The following is a 21,474-nucleotide window of genomic DNA, read 5'->3' on the forward strand; positions in this document are numbered from 1 at the left end:
ACACACACACACGGCCTAAAAGGAAAATTGTTGAATTCTCCAGTTACTCTGTACTATTTCAGGCTCTGTGGAGAGAAAATGGTGTGTGTGTGTGTGTGTGTGTGTGTGTGTGTGTGTGTATATGACAAGCTGTTATTTGGACGGACATTGTATAAGCAGCCCAGCTGGACTGATTTTCATCTGTGGAAATAACTGACCTCGCAGTGCTTCTCTGAAAACCAGCTTCGCTCAATCATTTCAGCTGCTGAATATGAAAGCAGCTCCCTCCTCGCGGCTCTTGGGGCTAAGCGACACACAGTCTCACGGGTTCGAGTTTGGTGCTTATCAGAACCGTCACAGTCTCGACTGTACACGGTCTAGTGCACGTGAAGGTATTACTGAGTAAAGACATATCCTAAAGACACTGCGTCGGACCACCCCGTCCTTTACATGCTGCTTTTACGACCCGAGCTCCCACGACCGCCGTCCGCTCGGGACGCCCTTTACCCAGATGGAATTGAGGGCTTTGTGTTTCTCTGGATATCCATGACAATAACACAAAGGACGGGCTTGACATCCCGGCGAAGGCATGCACGGCACGCCGTGTGCCAAGGATAACTGAACGCAGACGCAAAAACATTATTTCAGCTCCGTCTAAACAAAGCGGGGGCGGCTTGCCTTCGATGGAAACGCGGCGTGCCGAGACCCCGGAGGACGTCTCATACTTCACACCGCGTCAGATATAAAGGACTCGGGGCGCAGCGCGGGCTTCCCCGAGACTCGGCAGCCATGCCCACATTCACGGTGGTGGTAACACACTGTGGACAGGGGGGGCAGTCTGTGTGTAGCAGCCGTCACCATCACGGCCCCCATTTCACTTCCCTCGGAATATCCCGGCAGTTGTTTGCGTTGACTCTTGTTGCGTTCGGCTGAGGGTGTGCGTGAGAACACAACTGTACAGACCTAATAAATCCTAGCTATTAATTAATCCAGACGCACCTCGTCTCATGAAGGACATATTTCAGTGAGTGTGTGCTGACAAAGTTATATATTGACTTTTTATCAATACAATACTTGCCCTCGGAGGCAAGATAAGGTCGGAGACCTGTGCAATGGCTCCAACAGCACCGCCTGATTATAGTTTGAGTGTTACTTCAGCCCTTCCCTCCGTCTGTCCAGCATCACCACTCGGGGAGAAGAGGATGAAGGACAGGAAAAATGTATAACCATATAAACTAGGTGCTGAAATAGCCAATACTAATCATGTTACTTCTACTAAGTGGTTGTTTCCTACATCACCTATTGTCTGAGAAGCCGGTCTGACACACACTCTACAAGATTAAAACCACTGGAATCGTTACACAAACAAGCACTCAAAACCTTAGACAAGAAGCCATTCACTTTTCACCACTGCCACATTCTAAAAAGTATAATCTACTGAGTTAGGAAAACCTTATCAAATACACAAATGTCTGCCTAGTTTATAAGATCGTGCATGGTTTAGCTCCTCCTCATCTCTCCAGCTTCAACATCTTCAAATCTACCACAAACAGGGGGTGTGGGTAGCGTAGCGGTCTATTCCATCGCCTACCAACGCAGGGATCGTCGGCTCAAATCCCCGTGTTACCTCCGGCTTGGTCAGGGATCCCTACAGACACCATTGGCCATTCCTGCGGGTGGGAAGCCGGATGTGGGTATGTGTCCTGGTCGCTGCACTAGCGCCTCCTCTAGTCGGTCGGGGCACCTGTTCGGGGGGAGGGGGAACGAGGGGGAATAGCGTGATCCTCCCATGCGCTACGTCCCCCTGGTGAAACTCCTCACTGTCAGGTGAAAAGAAGCAGCTGGCGACTCCACATGTATCAGAGGAGGCACGTGGTAGTCTGCAGCCCTCCCCGGATCGGCAGAGGGCGTGGAGCAGCGACTGGGATAGCTCGGAAGAGTGGGGTAATTGGCCAGATACAACTGGGGAGAAAGGGGGGGGGGGTGGAGGTGCAGCTAGAGGGGTCTGCTCAATCTCACTCAGGAGAACTGCATTTAGTCAGATCATCTTCTCCTTTAGAGCATCACATCAATGGAACTCAGCACCACGATCAATTAGAGAGTCCCCATCCTATTATTCATTTAAGTGCAACGGCAAGAAATGACTTATTAAGAACCAACCATGTCAACATTGATGCTATTCACACACACTTTTAACATGGTGTTTAACTGTATTGTACATTAGCTGTGTTCTATGTCTGCTTTTTATATACTATATTATTTTCTATATAGTTTTTATTATCTTTTTCTACATTATTTGTATATTCTGTATATATTTTCTTATTGTTTGCTCTTGTTGTTCTTGTATTGTATGTTAACTATGTTGTATGTTTTTTTTGTACTATTTTATTATCCTAGGATGCCTAACAACATCAGGCAAAGAGACTGTCGATGGAAACTAGCCTCTTAGCTAACTCGGGTACATTTACACAGTTTTAGCAAAACGATGATGTAGAATTCAGTGATGAAGTTAAATCATTTTTACGACGCTCTTCTTTTTTTCCAGACGAATGATTTTAACCAAAAACAAAAAAGAAATCAAGACTGTCTCCTGCTTTTTATCTCAATTCTTCTTTCAGCTTTTCCCATTTTTCAGGGGTTGCCAAAGCAGATTTTACAGTTTCCATCAGGACCCTGTGATCGCACAGCGCCAATGCTGGCTGTTGTTAATGGGGGCCTCGACCAATCCAGTACAGTCTTGTCAATCCACATACTGATTTGGCAAAATTTTACATCGGATGCCCTTTGTGACACATCCACTAATCCTACAGACTTTTTAATCTCACTTTTATCTCACTTTCTTATCACTTTGTTGCCCCAAAAAAGCTTAAATTCAAATCCACTTACATAGCGCACAAAATGGCAAAACTAGCAGAATACTCCTGAAAGTTTGCTAGCTTTGATTCCCTCATCTGTGTTATAAATAATGTTGTTGGCCTTTTCTTGGATGACAGAGCTGTTATGTCCGGGTTTTCTCTGTCACTTTGGTGTCTCTCTTGGTTTGTTGCTCTTGCCTTGTTAACTCTTTAGTTGTCGGTAAGTCTTCTGAAGCCTACATAACTTCCTCCAATGCTTTTTTATATTGAATTGGGGGTCAGGGGGGCTCATCTCCATAATTAACTTCTCACAATTAGTTCTTCTACTCCAGCTACTCCTGCAGATCCTGTCTTACCAAATTCATATCTATACAATAAGTCACTGATAGTCCCTGTTATTACAGCTTTTGAGACCATCGCTCTTGATACTTTGACTAAGCTTGTGTCAGCTTCTAAACAAACTATTTGCATACTTGATCCCTTACCAGCAAAACTTTTAAAGACCTCTGGCCTTCCCTGGGAACTACAATGCTAGACATTTTTATTTTATCACTTACTACTGGCATTGTTCCCAGCAGTTTTAAGATAGATGTGGTTAAAACTCTACTTAAAAAAAAAACTGCACTTCAAGCCAGGGTCTCTTAATAAATATCAACCAGTCCTTAATCTCCCAATCTTTTCTGAAGTACTAGAGAGAGTTGTGTATCAACAACTTTCAACCCATTTTGAAGCCATCTGTATGAACCTTTTCAATTGGCTTTCAGGTCCTGTCACTCCACTGAAACTGCTCTGACCAGAATGGTGAACGATCTTTTACTAGCCTTGGGCTCTGATTCTGCTTCTGTGCTTCTAATACTGGACTTCAGTGCAGCCTTTGACACCACTGATCACTGCATACTATTAGACAGGTTAAATTGTAATTTTGGTGTCTCTGGCTTAGCACTCTTGTCTTAAGTCCTACTTATCTGGAAGAACACACTGTATCTGCTATAGTAATATTACATCAAAATTCTCTGACATTAAATATGGTGTACCTCAGGGCTCAGTTCTTGGCCCTCTACTTTTCTCTCTTTATATTTCACTTCTTGGCCAAATTATACAGTTATTGAATAAATTTCCATTGCTGTGCTGATGATGCTCAGCTATATGTGCCTATAAGGGCTGATGATCATACTCAAATGACTAATTTAGAGGCCTGCTTGGCTGCTGTGAAAAACTGGATGTTACTAAAGTTTCTGCTTTTAAATTCGGATAAAACCAAGATGCTGGTCATTGGCCCTGCTAGATACAGACACCAATTTGATCAAGTAACGGTAACAATCAACAACTCTGTGATTTCACAAAATGTGGCAGCCAAAAATCTTGGTGTTACGTTTGATCCCAACCTTTTCTTTGATAAGCACATTAAAGAAATCACCAAGATTGCCTTTTTTCACTTATATAACATAGCTAAAATTCGGTCTTTCCTGTCCATGTTTGACACAGAGACTATAATACATGCATTTGTTTCATCCAGACTTGATTACTATAATTTTCTGTTTTCAGGTCTGCCACATGCTAGTACTAAGTCTTCAGATGGTTCAGAATGCTGCCGCTACAATCCTAACTAAATCTAGGAAATTTGACCATATTATGTCAATTCTTGCTTCCCTTCATTGGCTTCCTATCCATGTTAGATCAGAATTCAAGGTGTTTCCGCTGACTTATAAAATCCCAAATGGGCTTGCCCGATCTGACCTGTTTGATCTCCTTAAACCATACATTCCATCTCGAGCACCTCACCCTCAAAATACAGGGCTCCTGTGTGTACCCAAAGTTAAGAAGAAGTCAGCTGGTGGCTAGGGCCTTTTCCTATCGGGCCCCGTTCTTGTGGAATAACCTGCCTGCTGCCATCAGACAATCAGTCCGTGGAGTCCTATAAATCCAGAAGTAAAACTCGTCTTTTTGCCTTAGCCTATAATTAGCTGCCTTTGAGTGAGTGCTTCACAACCTGTACCGCATGATGGGTCAGTTTCTGTCTCAATGTAATTTACCAACCACTGTTCTGCCAATGAGATTATAGTTTATAGATTATTGTCTATTGCAAACTGTTCTCTTCTCTCACGTCTTTTCTCTCTCTCTCTCTCTCTCTCTCTCTCTCTCTCTCTCTCTCTCTCTCTCTCTCTCTCTCTCTCTCTCTCTCTCTCTCTCTCTCTCTGAACGATGTCTTCTCCATTCTCTTTTTCTGTGTGTGAGAATGGTGTCATGTGAGTCTTCCTTGTGCATGTGCCATCTGTCCTCCCAGGTCTCCGTGGTGATGGTGGTCACAACCTGGACGCTGCTTGGCATCCCCCTCATCACATTTTATTTTTATATATTTTATCAATCCATACAATTTTGTTATCCTGTTTCAATGTCCTATTTATCTTTCAATAAGATGTGTGACTAATTTCTTTTTTTTCCCATGGTGATGCTGGTCGTGTGGCTTGGGTCCTGAGCTGTTATGGGGGTGTCTGGACACTGCTTGGCATCCTGCTCATCAAATTCTTCATAAATTTTATAATTCCATTATAATTCTGTTATCCTTTTTTAATGTTGTATCCTGTAAATTGTGTAAACACAACATCCATTGCACGTTGTCCATCTTGAGAGAGAGATCCCTCCTCTGTCGCTCTCCCTGAGGTTTCTTCCTATTTTTTCTCCCTGTTAAATGGGGTTTTTTTTTATAGGGAGTTGCTCCTTATCCGATGTGAGGATCTAAAAACAGGATGTTGTGTTTCTGTAAAGCCCTTTGAAGCAAATTTGTAATTTGCGAAATTGGGCTTTCAAATAACATTCACTTGACAATCCTAAACTCAACTGCTCTGCTTACACTTATAAAACCTAAGAGTAAGACCAAGCCCTATTCAATCAGAAAAGCTAAGCTCCTATGACAAACTAAAGGAGGGCACTTCAGGAAGGAAGGTAAAGCAAAGTTTTTTTTCCACGACTTGCTGAAAAGCCACCTGTTTAAACTTACTGACAATCCCTAATACCTGATTCAACAGAAGGATTTTGGTAACATGTAGATATCTTGTGTGAAACCTTCATTTGTGTCCAAACAAATGACTTTTAAGCCAAACCTTCAACAGCGTGGAATGTGGCATAAAACATGAACAGCTAATTGACACTGGTGTGTAGACCGTCCCCTCCAACTGGTGTGAGACATTTGAAGGGCATTCTGGGATCTGCTTGTGGCTCCTGCTCCACTGAGGTTTATAATAGACTGCTCAAAACCCTTTTTTTCTACAGTCTTTTGTTTTGAAAGGTTTTGCATCTTATTTACAAATGGTTAAAAATACAGTTCTAGCAAAGGAAACTATTTTCGACTACTATTAAAGACAGGTGGGGAAAAAAAGCTTCCGGTGTAGACTCAGGGTAAATATAAAGAGTGGCAGTAAGTGAAAATTAAATAATGAAAATAAAAGTGATAAAGATGATTGAAAGTTAGGACTGCACAATTACTTGTATATTAATCGCGATTTGGATGTTGGCTCCCACAATTTATTGATTGTGACCAGGTGCAAAATTTCATGCTGAGTTTGGCTTGCTCTGGTGTGAAGAATCTATTGTTTTGATTTAAATGTTGATATATAGTTGCAATCAAAATTATTCAACCCCCACTGCAAATTAGGTTTATTGGCAAAATTTACAAACTGTCAGCTGTTTGCATTAAACAGATCAAACAAGAACAATTTAAATAGCTCAACACAACTATTATTACAAGTGGTTTCTCCAAATTCAACACAAGATGCCACTTTTAGTGACTACTGCATTTCAAAATTATTCAACCCCTTCATGACAAGCGTCTTTAGCACTTAGTAGAGAATGTTTTTGCTGTTATGACCTGCTGCAAATGTGATGCATAGCCAGACACCAGCTTCTGGCAGTGTTCCTGAAGAATCTCAGCCCATTCCTCATGAGCAATGGCATCCAGTTCACTAATATTCTTGGGTTTGCATGCTGCCAACCGCCTTCTTTAAATACCACCAGAGATTTTCAGTGGGGTTCATGTCAGGCAACTGTGACGGCCACTCTAGAATCTTCCAGGACTTCTTCTAAAACCAAGCCTTGGTGGACTTTGAGGTATGCTTTGGATCATTGTCCTGTTGGAAGGTCCACTGATGCCCAAGCTTCAGCTTCCTCACAGATTGTATGACATTTTCTCCTAGAATTTCCTGATACTTGATTGAATCCATCTTGCCCTCCACATGCTGCAGGTTTCCAGTGCCAGAGGAAGCAAAGCAGCCCCAGAGCATCACCGAGCCACCGCCATGCTTCACTGTAGGCAGGGTGTTCTTTTCAGCGTATGCTTCGTTCTTCCTCCTCCAGACATACCGCTGATCCATAGGCCCGAAAAGTTCCAGTTTTGTTTCATCGCTCCACAGAACAGAATCCCAAAACCTCTTTGGCTTATTTATATGGTTCCGATCATATTGGAGCCGACTTTTCCTGTGCTTTTGGGTCAGTAGTGGTGTACGGCTTGGAGTTCAGGCATGGAGCCCTTCAGTGTTTAGTATACACCTTACTGTGCAAACTGCAACCTCAGTGCCTGCTTCCACCAAGTCTTGCTGCAGGTCTTTTGCAGTCACTCGGGGGTTTTTGACCACCTGCCTCCTCGGGAATCTGGTGGCAGCCATTGATAGCTTCCTCTTTCTGCCACATCCAGGTAGTGTAGCCACTCTTCCTTTAACTTTGAACTTGTGAACTATGCTTCCAACTGTATCTCTAGGAACAGTCAGTGCCTTTGCTATCCTTTTGTATCCTTTTTCTTGTTTGTGCAAGGCAATGATCTCTTCTGTTAACTTTTTGGACAATTCTCGTGACTTAGCCATATTTCTAACATGTAACCAAACGTCACCGTAAACAAACGCCGAGCCAGTCCAGGTATTTGATGTGTTCTATCTCAAGCACACCTGATGCAATTAATGAAGCCCTTGATTAGTTGCATCAGGTGTGCTTGAGACAACACCTGATTTGATAATGTGTGCTCTTATGAGGGATTCTATTCAGGGGGTTGAATAATTTTGAGACTGCAGTAGTCATTAAAAGTAACATTTTGTGTTGAATTTGGATAAAACCTTTGTAATATAAGTTTTATTGAACTATTTAAACCGTTATTGTGTAATGTGCTTATTGCAAACAGCTGAAAAATTGTACATTTTGCCAACAAACCTAATATGCAATGGGGGTTGAATAATTTTGATTGCAACTGTATTTATTTATTCATAGGTTTATGAATACATTGTGAATGTGAAAGCAGTTTTGTTTATTCAAAATACTCAATATAATACAATTCTGTTCCCCAAAATGGATGAATAACCACGATCACAATATCAAGCAAAATAATGTGGATTATCATTTGGGCCATGATCTTGCACCCCTATTGAGAGTTGAAGTAGTAAGTGATTAATTGTCGAGGAACTTCCAAAAAGCAGAATTATGGTGAAGTTAACATGCAGGTTCATAACAATTAAATGGCCACAGTTGTTTGATCTGAGATTATAGCCACGTACTCGATCTATATGGAGGCTCTGAATGGAGGACAGTGGAAATCGTACTTTTAAAGACACCAACTAGCTCCAATGTCCCTCAGTACAACGGCTCAGGTTCAGCAGTTATTCGTTACCCATCACTTCTGCTATCAATATGACTACGAAATGATGGTATTTGTAATCTTTTAGTTTGATATAATAAAACTGTCAGTTTGCACTACAATTCATTTTGCATCCTTAGGCAGCTCCGTCCAAGAGATTAACACACAAACACAGTTACGCATGTGACACTTATCACAGACATACAAAACACAAACAGTCATGACAAACACACATATCAGATTATATTCTCGGGATTCAGATCTCACTTAGCTGCACACCGATTTTGGTTTAGCAACACGATAGACTGATGTCTAAAAGAATTCTTCAGCCTGTTGCATTTAAATCGGACTCTAAATGGCCTATTGGAGGGCAGAAGTTGGGTGTTCTCCGTTTAAAACATGAGAGGCGTCAGAAGAGATACTGTTGGCAAGTCTAGTGAGAGCGTGCTCTTGTTGTGAGTTGCCTGAAAAGAGTGTGCCACAGGTTGACCAATAACCTTCACACAGATTTGGATTTCATTATATAGTTTAGCTTTTTGGGGGGGGGTTGTGGATTTTTCCCCATTTTTCTCCCCAGTTGTACTGGCCAACTATCCCACTCTTCCGAGCCATCCTGGTCGCTAGTCCACCCCTATGCCGATCCAGGGAGGGCTGCACACTACCACATGCCTCCTCTGATACATGTGGAGTCACCAGCCACTTCTTTTCACCTGACAGTGAGGAGTTTCACCAGGGGGATGTAGCAGGTGGGAGGATCACGCTATTCCCCCCAGTCCCCCCCCCCAAATGGGCACCCCGACCGACCAGAGGAGGCGCTAGTGCAGCAACCAGGACACATACCGACATCCGGCTTCCCACCCGCAGACACGGCCAATTGTGTCTGTAGGGACGCCCGACCAAGCCGGTGGTAACACAGGGATTTGAAACTGCAATTCCCGTGTTGGTAGGCAACAGAATAGACCGTCATGCTACCAGGACGCCCTATATAGTTTAGTTCTAAGTTTCACAGATAGGCTGCTGAGCTAGGCCATATTGCAGTATAGCATGACACTCTGAATAACTGATTTAAAAAATAAAAAAACAGAAAAATAATGTTGGTACTGGCTCCAAAAGATCTGAGTCTACGAAGAAAGTAAATGCGCTGCTGTATCTACTTACAAATAAATTCTATATGAGAAGTCCACAATAGGATGGCATCTATCATAACATCCGTGTATTTATAAGAAGAGCACCCGCAGGAAACCCATGTGATGGCCTGGCGGCCTGTCCAGGGTGTCTCCCCGCCTGCCGCCCAATGACTGCTGGGATAAGCTTCAGCATCCCCGCGACCCCGAGAGCAGGATAAGCGGTTTGGATAATGGATGGATGGATTCGTTTAATTTCTACGTTGTGAATTTTCACTGGAGGCAGCTGACAATCAAGAGATTTTCAGCTGAAAAATCTATTCGGCTCTGTCTTTAACTGTAAGCCTGTTATATTTGCAAACCTATTTAAAAAAAAAACTCCTTTCCACTGTATAACAAGAAAGCTACAATAGTTTTTTTCCCCCACTACTCATTGTGTGAGTACTGACTAGAATTTGTAGTTTGTTTGTTTTTTTTAATTACCGGCCACTTCCACAATGTCTCCAGGCACAATGTCTCGGGCTCTGACTCTCTGGACGCTCTTCTTGTCCTGTCGGTAGACCTTCCCCATTTCCGGCTCATACTCCTTCAGAGCCTCAATGGCGTTTTCTGCGTTACGCTCCTAGAAGTGTCACACACAAAGTCATGGTTGGAATACATATACATACATTTTGTACTATATGAGTAGGGAGACAAGCATACACACATGTACAGTGGCTTCAGAAAGTAGTCACCCCCCACTGATTATTTCTTGTTTTGCTGTGCTGCAAAACATGAACGTTAAATATATTTGACCTGCTGTTATTTCTACCTCTATAGAAGTCATTCTTAACAATGTCTTAAGAGTTTTATCAAAAATAAAAACCTGAAAATTACTTGAATGATTAGTAATGAACCTCTTTGTATGGACAACTTTAACTGGACCAGGTATATTCAATTTTCCTGAGAGATCTTACGAAGTCCACCTCGTGGCTTTTGAATCCAGTGTGCTTATTTCCATGATTGCACAATAAATATCACCAACTCCATGAGGTCTCACAACTTAAAAAGCAGACCAGATCAATCCTGCTGACATGAAGACCAAAGAACTGTCTGTGGAGCTCTGAAATAATGTCTGGAGGCAAATAGCTGAAGGTTGTAAAATGACTGACAAAGCTTTGAACCTCCTCAGGGCCACTTTAAAGTCCATTGTTAGAAAATGGGGGAAAAAAATACCGCACCCAGATCAGGACATCCTACCAAACTGAGCAAAAAGGGAAACTCGGATAAGCGACCAAGAGGCCATCACAACACTGAGCGAGCTGCAGAGCCCATCGGATGAAATGAGAGAAACCGTCTTGGGATTTACAATCTCTTTAGGGGAGCTGCTAGAAAGAAGCCACTTCGGGGACGTCCAACAGTAAAGTCAAGCCTGGAGTCTGCCAAAAGCCGTGTGACAAAATCTGAGCTCTTTGTGATCCGACACGATTTATAAAATGAACTCTTTGGCCTGAAAGCAAAGCATTATGTGTGGTGCAAACCGAACGGCCCAACACCCCGGCTAACATCATCTCTGCTGTCAAACACGGTGGTGGAAGAATTATGATATGCGGTTACTTTCCAGCAGGAGGGAATGGAAAACTTGTTGTCACCAAGGACAAGATGGATGGAGGCAAATACAGACAAATCTTTGAGACGACCCTATTTCAGTCAGCAAGAAATCTGCATTTAAAGCCAAGATTCATGTTCCTACAGGACAATGACCCAAAGCACAGAAAAAAAACACAACTAATGCCCCTTCTGGCTTTTGTCTTTAGTGGGAAAGGATACAATCAGCATTCATTCCCAGGACAAATGACTCTGCAGTATTCAAGGATATTTTATCAGCTCCAGCTCCAATCGGCAGTGACGGAAATATGACAACCAAGTAGACACGCAAAATGTCCTCCCTTTTCTGGCATACTCATCCACTGGCAATGGGAAAGGAGTCAATCGCCTATTTTTAGTGGATTTTCCCATGTTTAAAAACCCACATATACGCGCTAATTTTGGTGGAAAGGGGGTACATGGAATGGCCTACCCAAAGCTAGGACTAAATCCTATGACCTGAGAATCGCTGTCCACTTTTGTTCTCCGTCCAAAGGACAGAACAAACTTGGACACCTCATAAATCCTGATTGACTGGGAAGACTCTGCACCACAAACTTAATATCTGACTTTCACAGATTACAGATGTAATTCAATTCAGTTCTTTTTATAGTTCAGTTCTTTTTACTGTCCCACAAAGTCTTTGGCTCACAGCCTGGCTCAACAAAAACAGACATTTCAAAGAACAGACAGTCTTAAACAAGCACAACGGTTACGACTGCAGTCAGAGAGGTGTGCACACCGAGCTCGGACTTGTCCACATTACAGATGTAAAAATCAAACAGTTTTGATGTCTTTATGCATGCTCAATAATCCAGGAAGGAAATCACAGAAGGTTGAATCAGTTCATGGACACGTTTATTGAGAAAAACGTTTCAGCACTCATCTAAGTGACCTCCTCAGTCTCAACTGACACAATGCGACCCAAACCAACGTTCGGTTTCATATGCAAATTACCATGACCATTAACTAGGGTTTCAATGGCCATGTGTACTATTCAGAGAGGACTGGGGAATAGCTGCAATCACAGCATTGTAAGATGGTGACAGATGTACTCTTAGCGCCCGACCCCTTCAGGGATGGTCGTTTCCTCTTCACATAGATGGCTTCTTTTGACTCCCCATTCAAACCAGCGTTCCTCCCTATCAAGGATGTGCACATCCTCATCCTTGAAAGAGTGACCACTGGCCTGTCGATGGTGTAGACTGTGGAGTCCGGGTCTGACGTGTTAGCTCTTCTGTGTTGTGCCATCCTCTTGGTCAGCGTCTGTTTGGTTTCCCCAATGTACTAGTCACGACAATTCTCCTGGCACTTGCGAGTGTACACTATATTGCTCTGTTTGTGCCGCGGGACCAAATCCTTGGAGTCGCCACTGGTTTACACTTAATGGCTCATTTATGCTCAACGTTAAATACGTATATGGACGGAGCCTTCTGTCCATACTCTGCGTTCATTTCATCCGTATTTCTGCACGTTTTCTGGGAGCTGGCGGAGCTGTACAAACGGAGCAGTACCACTGGAAATACCACAGGTACTCGTTGGGGCAGTGTTGCACAATGTAGTTAATAGCTCACGCGCGACCAGCCAGCAACACACAACAAAGGAGACGAAGAAATGGCAGAAATTTTTGAGGAAAGGCTGTGTGAGTTGGTATGTAGTCACAAACATATTTATGATGTTACCTCGCCTGGGCACAGAGACAAACAACTCCTAAAGAACAGTTGGGAGAAGAATTCTCTGTCCACATGCCGCGATGTATTTAATGGATGCACAGACCACCGCCGTCTACTACGCTGCCTCTTTTTTAACAGATACATCATGAGCTCCTCGGCCGTCGCCATGTTTGCTCTCTTCTTCTTCGTGTGAATTTCCAGCAGCCTAGACACCTTACCCTGAACTCGAAAGTGAACTCTGAACTTAACTCTGAACTACTCTCTAGCGGATGCATTGCTTAACAAACATGCCAACATAAAACACGGATGGGAAGTATGTGGGCAGTGACGTTTAGAACATTTGAAACGGACGCATCTATTTACGTACATAAAGGGAGCATAAATGAGCCTTAAGACAGTTGTTGTCCTTCTCCCTGGTGGTCGACCTCACCAGGGAGGATGTGAAAAACGACAGGTTAGTGTACTTAGGCTGTGAAATTGCAATTGGTGATGGGGGGACATTTGATTGTTGATGTTTACCGTAAACCAACACATATTGATAAGTACTTAAGGTTTGACTCTCATCATCCATTGGAGCACAAACTAGGAGTCATCAGGATGCTGTACCACCAAGCTGACAACGTCCCCACCGACACAGCGGCCGGGGAAGGGGAGAAATCCCACATTAAACAGACCCTGGTTAAATGTGGTTATCCTAACTGGGCATTTGTCAAAGCCAGGAAGACACCCAAACAGTGCGCCAGCCGATCGAAGAAAGAAGGACAACAGCTGCCTAAGCATAAACCAGTGGTGATTCCGTATGCGGCGGGAGTGTCGGAATAGTTGAGACGCGTATTTTCCGAACACCGCGTCTCAGTTGCTTTCAAACCCCAAAACACGCTGCAGCAAAAAGTGGTCCACCCGAAAGATTTGGTCCCCCAGCACAAACAGAGCAATATAGTGTACGCTATTAAAATGCCAGGAGGATTGCTATGACTTGTATATCGGGGAAACTAAACAGACGCTGGCCAAGAGGATGGCACAACACAGAAGAGCTAACACGTCAGGCCAGGACTCCACAGTCTACACCACCTACAGGCCAGTGGCCACTCTTTCAAAGGATGAGGATGTGCACATCCTTGATAGGGAGGAACGCTGGTTTGAACGGAGAGTCAAAGAGGCCATCTATATGAAGAGGGAATGACGATCCCTGAAGGGGGGGGGGGCGGGGGGGCTAAGAGTACTAAGAGTACACCTGTCGCCATCTTACAATGCTGTGATTGCAACAATTACCCAATCCTCTGTGAATAGTACACATGGCCATTGTAACTCTAGTTAATGGTCGCGTTAATTTGCATATGAAACCGATCATTGTTTTCGGTTGTTATGCCACTGTATTGTTTATAAGGGTGGGGTTCCTGCAGTCAGTTGAGACTGAAGAGGTCACTTAGATGAGTGATGAAACATTTCTCTCAATAAACGTTGTGTCCAGATGAAATGATTCAACTTTCTATGAACAGTTTTGACATGATTATGATGGCTGACTGGTCAACGGCTCGCTCAGGAGGAGAGTGATTTGATTAAACCTCCACACACTACAAGGGCCCAGACACACCAAACCCACATCAGAGAACTTGCGGTGACGGAGGCCGACTGTTGCGTCGCCTCACGTCACCTGTGTCTTGGCCAAAAAGTAGCACTCAAACACACGGCAAAGACTACGACCAACGGCCAACTAGCGTGTACTTTCTGTGCCTGCGTAAGAGGAAAAATTCTTGAAATGTTCAGGTGAGATGAAGACAAAAACTGAGGAGAGCCTTCCGTGTGGCCTCTTGACTTCGTCGTTTGAGTAGCCAATCAGAGTGATCTCTCTCACCGACAGGCTCCGCCGCCGATTCAACATGCTGAATCGGCCGAAAGGTTGCCGACAGGGGTCCGACTAGTGCCAACGGTGCGGGACACACCACAAAAACTAGAGCCACATACGCTCACCGACGGCCCGACGTTTGCCGACAGCCGACCGTCGGCCTGGTGGGTCTTGGCTTTAAAGTTAACATGTGCCATGGTGACCCGCACTATTTGTGCAGTACAGTGCAGACTCTACACCATCTTGACATCACAGAAAAATTGGGGTTATTATCAAACTTTAAATCATATACTGTGTACCCGCTTTAATATAGCAGAGTTGGAACCACTTTGCATGGAGGAATGGGCAAAAATTCCCCAAGGGCAAACTACCAACTGAATCTGAGGGGGTATATACTTTCTTTCTAGAAATCAGAATTAGGATCAAGGAAGGTGTCTTTTTTCGGAAGGCACTGTATATCCAGTAGCGCTAATACATGAAAACTGAAATTGTTTCAAGAAACAGCCATTCAAATTGCTAGAGCATACAGACAACTAAACCTTCACATTGACTACATCATACAGGGCCGCAACACACACGTACATACACGCACGCACAAACACACATCAATATACACACATGCACACACTGCTGAACAGTTCATCTTCCAAATAGTGATTAAGTGAAAATATAAACTGTAATAGCATAAAATTCCCAATCCTCCTTGATATTTCAACGTGAATGCATTCTATTTGAAGCTGTCATGTCTCAAGCGCATACAGAACCCATACGGTTTACCTGCCACACTCCAACAATGGCATTGGCAATGAGGATGAGGAGGATCACAAACGGTTCAACAAAGGCTGTAATTGTCCCTTGTCCTTCTTCGAACCATGCCAGGGTCTGCCAGGGAAAACAGGAAAATGAAGAAAGAGAAAGATTTTATGCATTGTCAAGTCTTAGAGTGTATGGGGCAAGTGTTCTTCTATGTACATTTTATTTTCACATATTATCTCTGTTAGTATTGGTCTTTGTATGCATGTCCCTGTGTGTTTACTTGTGCATACGAGTGTGTAGGTGTTTGCTTGTGCCAATACAACTTGAGTACAACCAATGCAGCATACAAGTGTGTAGGTGTTTGCTTGTGCTAATACAACTTGAGTACAACGAATGCAGCCTTACAAAGGAGATGCAGGCTGCCAGCAGCAAGATTCGAACTAGAAGATCCTCAAACTGTTCCAGTACCAGCTCCCAAAGAGATTTGCCTGCAAGGAAGTGGAGAGGATATAATGTGAAAGGAAGAAAAAAAGAAAAGAAAAAGAAAGGCAATAGTAATAATGCAGAACTAGTGATAGAGAAGGGAAGAAGAGAGGAAATGGTGCCGAGGGAAAAAGTCAAGTCAATTTTATTTGTATAACCCAATATCACAAATTACAAATTTGCCTCAAGGGGCTTTATAGCAACACAACATCCTGTCCTTAGACCCTCGCATCGGATAAGGAACAAGTCCCTAAAATAATTTTTTTTAAAAAAGCAACAAGATAGAGAAACATATAGTCAACATTAGAGAGTGAGAGAAAGAGAGAGGTGAGTCACTTACCTTCTTCAGCTGGCAACTCTAATGGTGAAAAAAGAGAAAGAAAGACAAAACAAAAGAAATAAAAGGAAATGTGTAAGTCCAATGTAGACGTGTTATGCATTCTGTTTTTTCTTATAAAATTCATGAGCTTTATCTATTAAATTGTTGGGAGGCTTGAATGGAAAAATCACCTTTTGGGAGACAGGAACGGGAAACGTGTATTTAAAGGAACATTTTTAACATTCTAAATTTCAGCCTGCTAAATTTCTCTTCTGTAGTTTGCACAATGGGTGAAAATTTTGCAGTGGTCCTTAAACCGGAAAAAAAGTGGCTTTCAGCATGTGACGCAAACAGGAGGTTCTATTGCTTGTTGTGAAATGTCGCTGATGGTGAAAAACAATACTAAACAATCTGTCAAAAAAGTGAAGATGTTCCCAGTGAGTGTCCATACCGTTGGGCCCCCATCTCTCTCGACTCCTTCTCAGCTGTTCACAGCTCAGGCCTGTGGACTCGTTGACAGAGAAATACCCCAGAACCTCCTCCACCGTTTTTGTATGGGCATTATCCATTCCTACACATGGAGCCAGGGTGGGGGGGGGGGGGCAGGAAGTGAAGGGGTGGAAAAGTATTGCATTAAAAGAGAAAAAAGGGCAGGGAACAGAAGGAGATGGGGTGGATCAGGTGATGGAGGGAGGTTGAGGTAGATGAGTAATGAATAAATAGGATGGGGGAGGGAGTTGTTGGGAAGGGGGGCATTTAGAGAGGGGGGGAGGCAAACAGGGAGCAAAGGACAGAGAGGGAAATGCAAAAAGAATGAAACGGGTATCTCTTATAATCAATAGAGCTTGTCAACATACTGTTATAATATCTATATCATGATTCAGGAATAGGTATCATGTAGGATTTCGATTCTGGTAACATGGGTTATTGCATATGTTGTCATCCCCTGGTCTTAAGGGCTGCATTACGGAGAAGTGTAAAGTTTTCTGAACTTACTCAACTGCTTTCTATGAGTGAAACGAACAACATCGGTCATCACGTCCACATTACTAATGAACTTCCCGTGAACGCACCAATGGTCGTCAGCGAGATAGATTTTCAAAATAAAGGTATTCACGCAAAAAATACATGGTGCCATTTGACTCTGGCGGTTGCGGCCCAGCCCCAATATTAGCAGGTGCACAACGACCTCCCATTACATTCTACGCCTCCTAAATGGCCCTTCCCCATACACGGCGGCGCACCTTTCTCAACGGCACGTTCATTACGACAACCAGACGACAGGCAACACAACACACTCGTGTTTCTTTGCACCTGTTACATGAATCTACCACCCTGTTGCAGCGCTTGCTGGCTGAGCAATCGGCTGCATAACCAGGCAACCCCCCCCCTTCCAGCTGGTCCCCGCAGAGACAGACCCACCGGGCCTCGGCGGCGGGGGGGGGGGCAAGCCACCGGGTTTGTGACAAGACAATCGATCCGGTCAAATTGATTTTAACGTCTACTTCAGGGCTGTGTTTGTGTGAATGGCCGGTTAGCTTCGCACGAATCAGCTGTGGCCCATTTCAGAATCGCCACCATCGGAACCTCGGCGATACGTGACTAGCCCCGAATAACGCCGCTTCGTGCTCCGGAGCCGTCGGCATACAGGGACCTCTACGGCGGGCTAGCGTAGAAAGCCGACAGCGGAACCGCTTCCCACCTCCATCCGTCCGGCGGACAGACGTGTCCTTCCTTATTAGGAAGGGCAAGCCCGCTCCAGGGTCGTGTATAAGACCGCGTCCAGATGCCGTTCGAACCAGCGGGCTCAAACGGCCGTTGGGGCCTTCCAGGCGCTAGCTTAGCCGGAAGTAGCCAGGCGTAATCCCACCCCCCCTCTCCCAGAAACAGGTTGCCCTCCCGGGCTGCTTACCGCTGCGGTGTCCGCGTATCCCCCCGTTGTGTCCGTCCGCCGGCTAACGCTGCAGCTTTGCGAAGGGGTAGAATATCGCGGCGGCACAAAGCACCATGTGTCCGGGGTGGCTGAAGCGGCTGGTTTAACGTTAAGGAAAGCGGCAGGAGAAAACTTGGGAACAACCCCCCCTCCCCTTTATTTCCCCCCCGACGGGCTCTCTATAGGAAGCGGCTCATGAGTGGAAATCTACGCGACACAGAAAACGACGTCTGGTTTGTTGGCAGGGAAAAGAAGAAAGTGTCTTCCGTTTTAAATGAAGGCTAGTTGTGTCTCCTTTATGCCCCGTTTCGTTTGGTCTGTCCGCGTCGGTTTGGCGCACTCCTGCACCATGAGAAGAAGAAGAAGGGGGGGTCTCGCAGGCCGACGGGACCAGTCCGTATAATTAACGGTGTTTGTCTTATCATTCCTCCTAGGAAGCGGCGACGGCCGGAGGTGGACCAATCACATCTCTGGGAAGAAATCCGTCGCGCCCCGTCGGCCAATGGGCTCACGGTATGCTCTAGAACCCGCCCGCTGAACGCTTGCGCTAGTCGCATCCGTTTCGTCATCCCGACGCCTTGACCAACCACCGCGCCGTCCGCCTGCTCGCGTCGAGACCGACTGACTCGTACGCCAATCAGCATCATGTGCTGTCAAACTGGCGTCGCTGTGCGCCAATAGGATGGCGGCGTTGTCGAACCGGAGGCGGGACGAAGCGCTTAAATTGCGTGATAACGTAGAGCTCGACTGGTGGCAGGACCTTTTATGCTTCTTTTTTAGTTTATTGTTTAGTTCAGTGGTTCTCAACCTTTTTGGGGTCCTGGACCCCTGCGTATTTTTGATCTACCCTGAGGACCCCTCCACCTGATCTTGGGGGAGGGGGGTTGCAATTTGATAGAAACAGTAGAAACTGCATTTTAAATTGCATTATAGCATTTATTCACTCTTTGGGGCAAAAATAAGAGCTTTCAGTTGTAACTTAGATATAGTTAACAAAAGAGAATTCTTATGCAGTAACTTTCAGATATATGTAACAAAACAGAATATGTATTCAGTAACTTTCAGATATATGTAACAACAGAATTCTTATGCAGTAACTTTTAACAATGCAAACGGGAGCGAGATCTCTTATTAAAATACAATAAATTACACTTGTGAAACAGATGTAATTAGAGAAAAAAGTCCTGTTACCCTTTATAGTTTAGGTAGATAAAGGTCTCAGTCACATTTGAGTAAAATAATCCTATTTCTATAAATGTCATAGGATCTTTTTAAAGATATTTTATTTTCACTGACCCCTTGCAATTACACCACGGACCACTAGGGGTCCGCGGACCCCCGGTTGAGAAACACTGTTTTAGTTTATTGCTTATTGTATTGTATCTGCAGTTTTTTAAACACTATCTGCTATTCTGACCGTCACGAGTCGCTATTGTAAATCACAGTTACTAAATTTGATGAAACTCATTTTTCTTTTTAACTAATAACCATTTCATACACACAACTATAACCGGTTATTTTCTTGCCCGGTGCGGGATTCGATACGGGGTGTACTGCACCACAAGGCGACATCACTAACCGCTCTGCTAAAGGGTCAGACCCGTTAGCTAGGGGCTAACGTGTCTTATTAGTAGTTTACAACAACAACAACAATAATAATAATAATACTAATAATAATGTAACGTGCATGGATAAGAAGACACGCTGGCCGCTGGCTGGCGGGTCTGACCCTTTAGTCTAGCGGTTAACGATGTCTCCTGCGGTGCGGACGGTACGGGTTCGCTTCCCGGCCGCGGCAGTTCCTGTGGTTGCGTTGTCCCCCGAATTCGCTACAATAATAAGCTGCCTACTCATTGACACGTGCATCCCGACTGAAAGGAGCACCTCAGTGAAAGTAACTGAAACACTGTCGAAATATAAAGACCTTGAGATTGAAAGAATGTGGTGAATGAAAACCACACCAATACCAGTAGTGATAGGAGCCCTGGGACTTCCTTGGGTAAAAAGGGGTGGAGAAATACACCCAACGGGGAACATCAGAATACAGGAACTACAGAAGTTGGCACTACTTGGAACATCTCACATCCTAAGAAAGGCACCATCCATCAAATAGACTTCTACCTCATTCTAACCCCAGGCCCAAGGAATGGGCCCAGTTATTATGTTGTATTATGGCATGAAGTTAAAGGACATTTGTATAATAATAATAATTTTATTTATATAAAACTTTTCTAAAACAATGTTACAAAGTGCTTCACCAAAAAAATCCCCAAAAACAATAAAACCACACGAGGCAAGAATAAGAGTAAGATCAAATAAGAGTAGAAATAAAAACAAATATCAAACATCTGCACAAGCTTTCATAAAAAGAAAAGTTTTGAGACGAGATTTAAAAGAAGCTAGAGACTTAGTTCGTCTTAGCTCAACAGGAAGAGAGATCCATTTGTAACAAACCTCTTTTAGAAGAGCGACTATTGCTTTTTCGTTATCAACAATACATAAAAGAACTAGTGTTTATTGAATTATTAGTAAAAGAGAAAGGTCCTAAGTCATGATAGGATTGATTACTTGTGCTCATTCTGATAGAACTAGTATCCTGCTATCTAAATATGTCCGTTCCAGGTATGCAGCAAACGCGTCACCTCAAGACCCGGTCTTTCTTACTTGAACCGCGATAATGGCCACCAGGTTCTGGTTTAACAAGCATCTCCGACATATTCTTCGCATCTCCGGCATATTTCCAGAACACTGTTCTATCCATTCCTTCTGTATCGGACCGGCTACCACAGCAGCCAGACTGGGCATCTCAGATATTGTTCTTACATCTGCAATAATCTCAAGGATCTGACTTTTTGGGGGGTACGCAGTGGGCTCGGGAAAACCATCACCTGAGACAGAACCCCCACGCTGAGCCTCCTTCTCCCCTGCCACTGTATGTCAAGATGTCCCAGACCGGCCTAATCCTACGACCTCCACATCCATCCTCACCCTCGCTTCCATCATCCATCCCCATCACCCAATAATCCCTCACTGAACCTGTAAACTCACTCGTCATGGTGTGGTCCTTGCTAGTGAAGTGGCTTTACAATAGTGCCTAGTGAGAGTCAGACTAGCAACTACTGTCTAAAAAATAAGTACTAGTATTTAGATTTTGGTTCCTAGTGCCTTACAATGGATGAATGACAAAACGGCCTGCCGTACGATGGATGTACAGCAGCCAAATGTGGATGGGTGGGGGGGGAGTCATGTAATTGAGGTTTGACCTC

The 21,474-nt window shown here is 44.1% G+C and overlaps 1 protein-coding gene across 1 annotated transcript in view; it reads right to left on the minus strand.

The window, feature by feature from the left end:
• Window positions 1-18,579, minus strand: part of si:dkey-28b4.8 (sarcoplasmic/endoplasmic reticulum calcium ATPase 2) — a 58,826-nt gene extending 40,247 nt beyond the window's left edge. The window contains exons 1-6 of the mRNA XM_056281073.1: window positions 18,188-18,579; window positions 16,727-16,846; window positions 16,297-16,314; window positions 15,879-15,961; window positions 15,495-15,599; window positions 10,056-10,194 (exon numbers count right to left, since the gene is read on the minus strand). Coding sequence (XP_056137048.1) covers window positions 10,056-10,194; window positions 15,495-15,599; window positions 15,879-15,961; window positions 16,297-16,314; window positions 16,727-16,844 — 463 coding nt within the window. The 5' untranslated portion in view covers window positions 16,845-16,846; window positions 18,188-18,579. The remainder of the gene's footprint in view (window positions 1-10,055; window positions 10,195-15,494; window positions 15,600-15,878; window positions 15,962-16,296; window positions 16,315-16,726; window positions 16,847-18,187) is intronic.
• Window positions 18,580-21,474: the final 2,895 nt, after the last annotated feature.

The sequence above is a fragment of the Lampris incognitus genome, chromosome 5 (genome assembly GCF_029633865.1).
Source record: "Lampris incognitus isolate fLamInc1 chromosome 5, fLamInc1.hap2, whole genome shotgun sequence".
Classification (NCBI taxonomy): domain Eukaryota; kingdom Metazoa; phylum Chordata; class Actinopteri; order Lampriformes; family Lampridae; genus Lampris; species Lampris incognitus.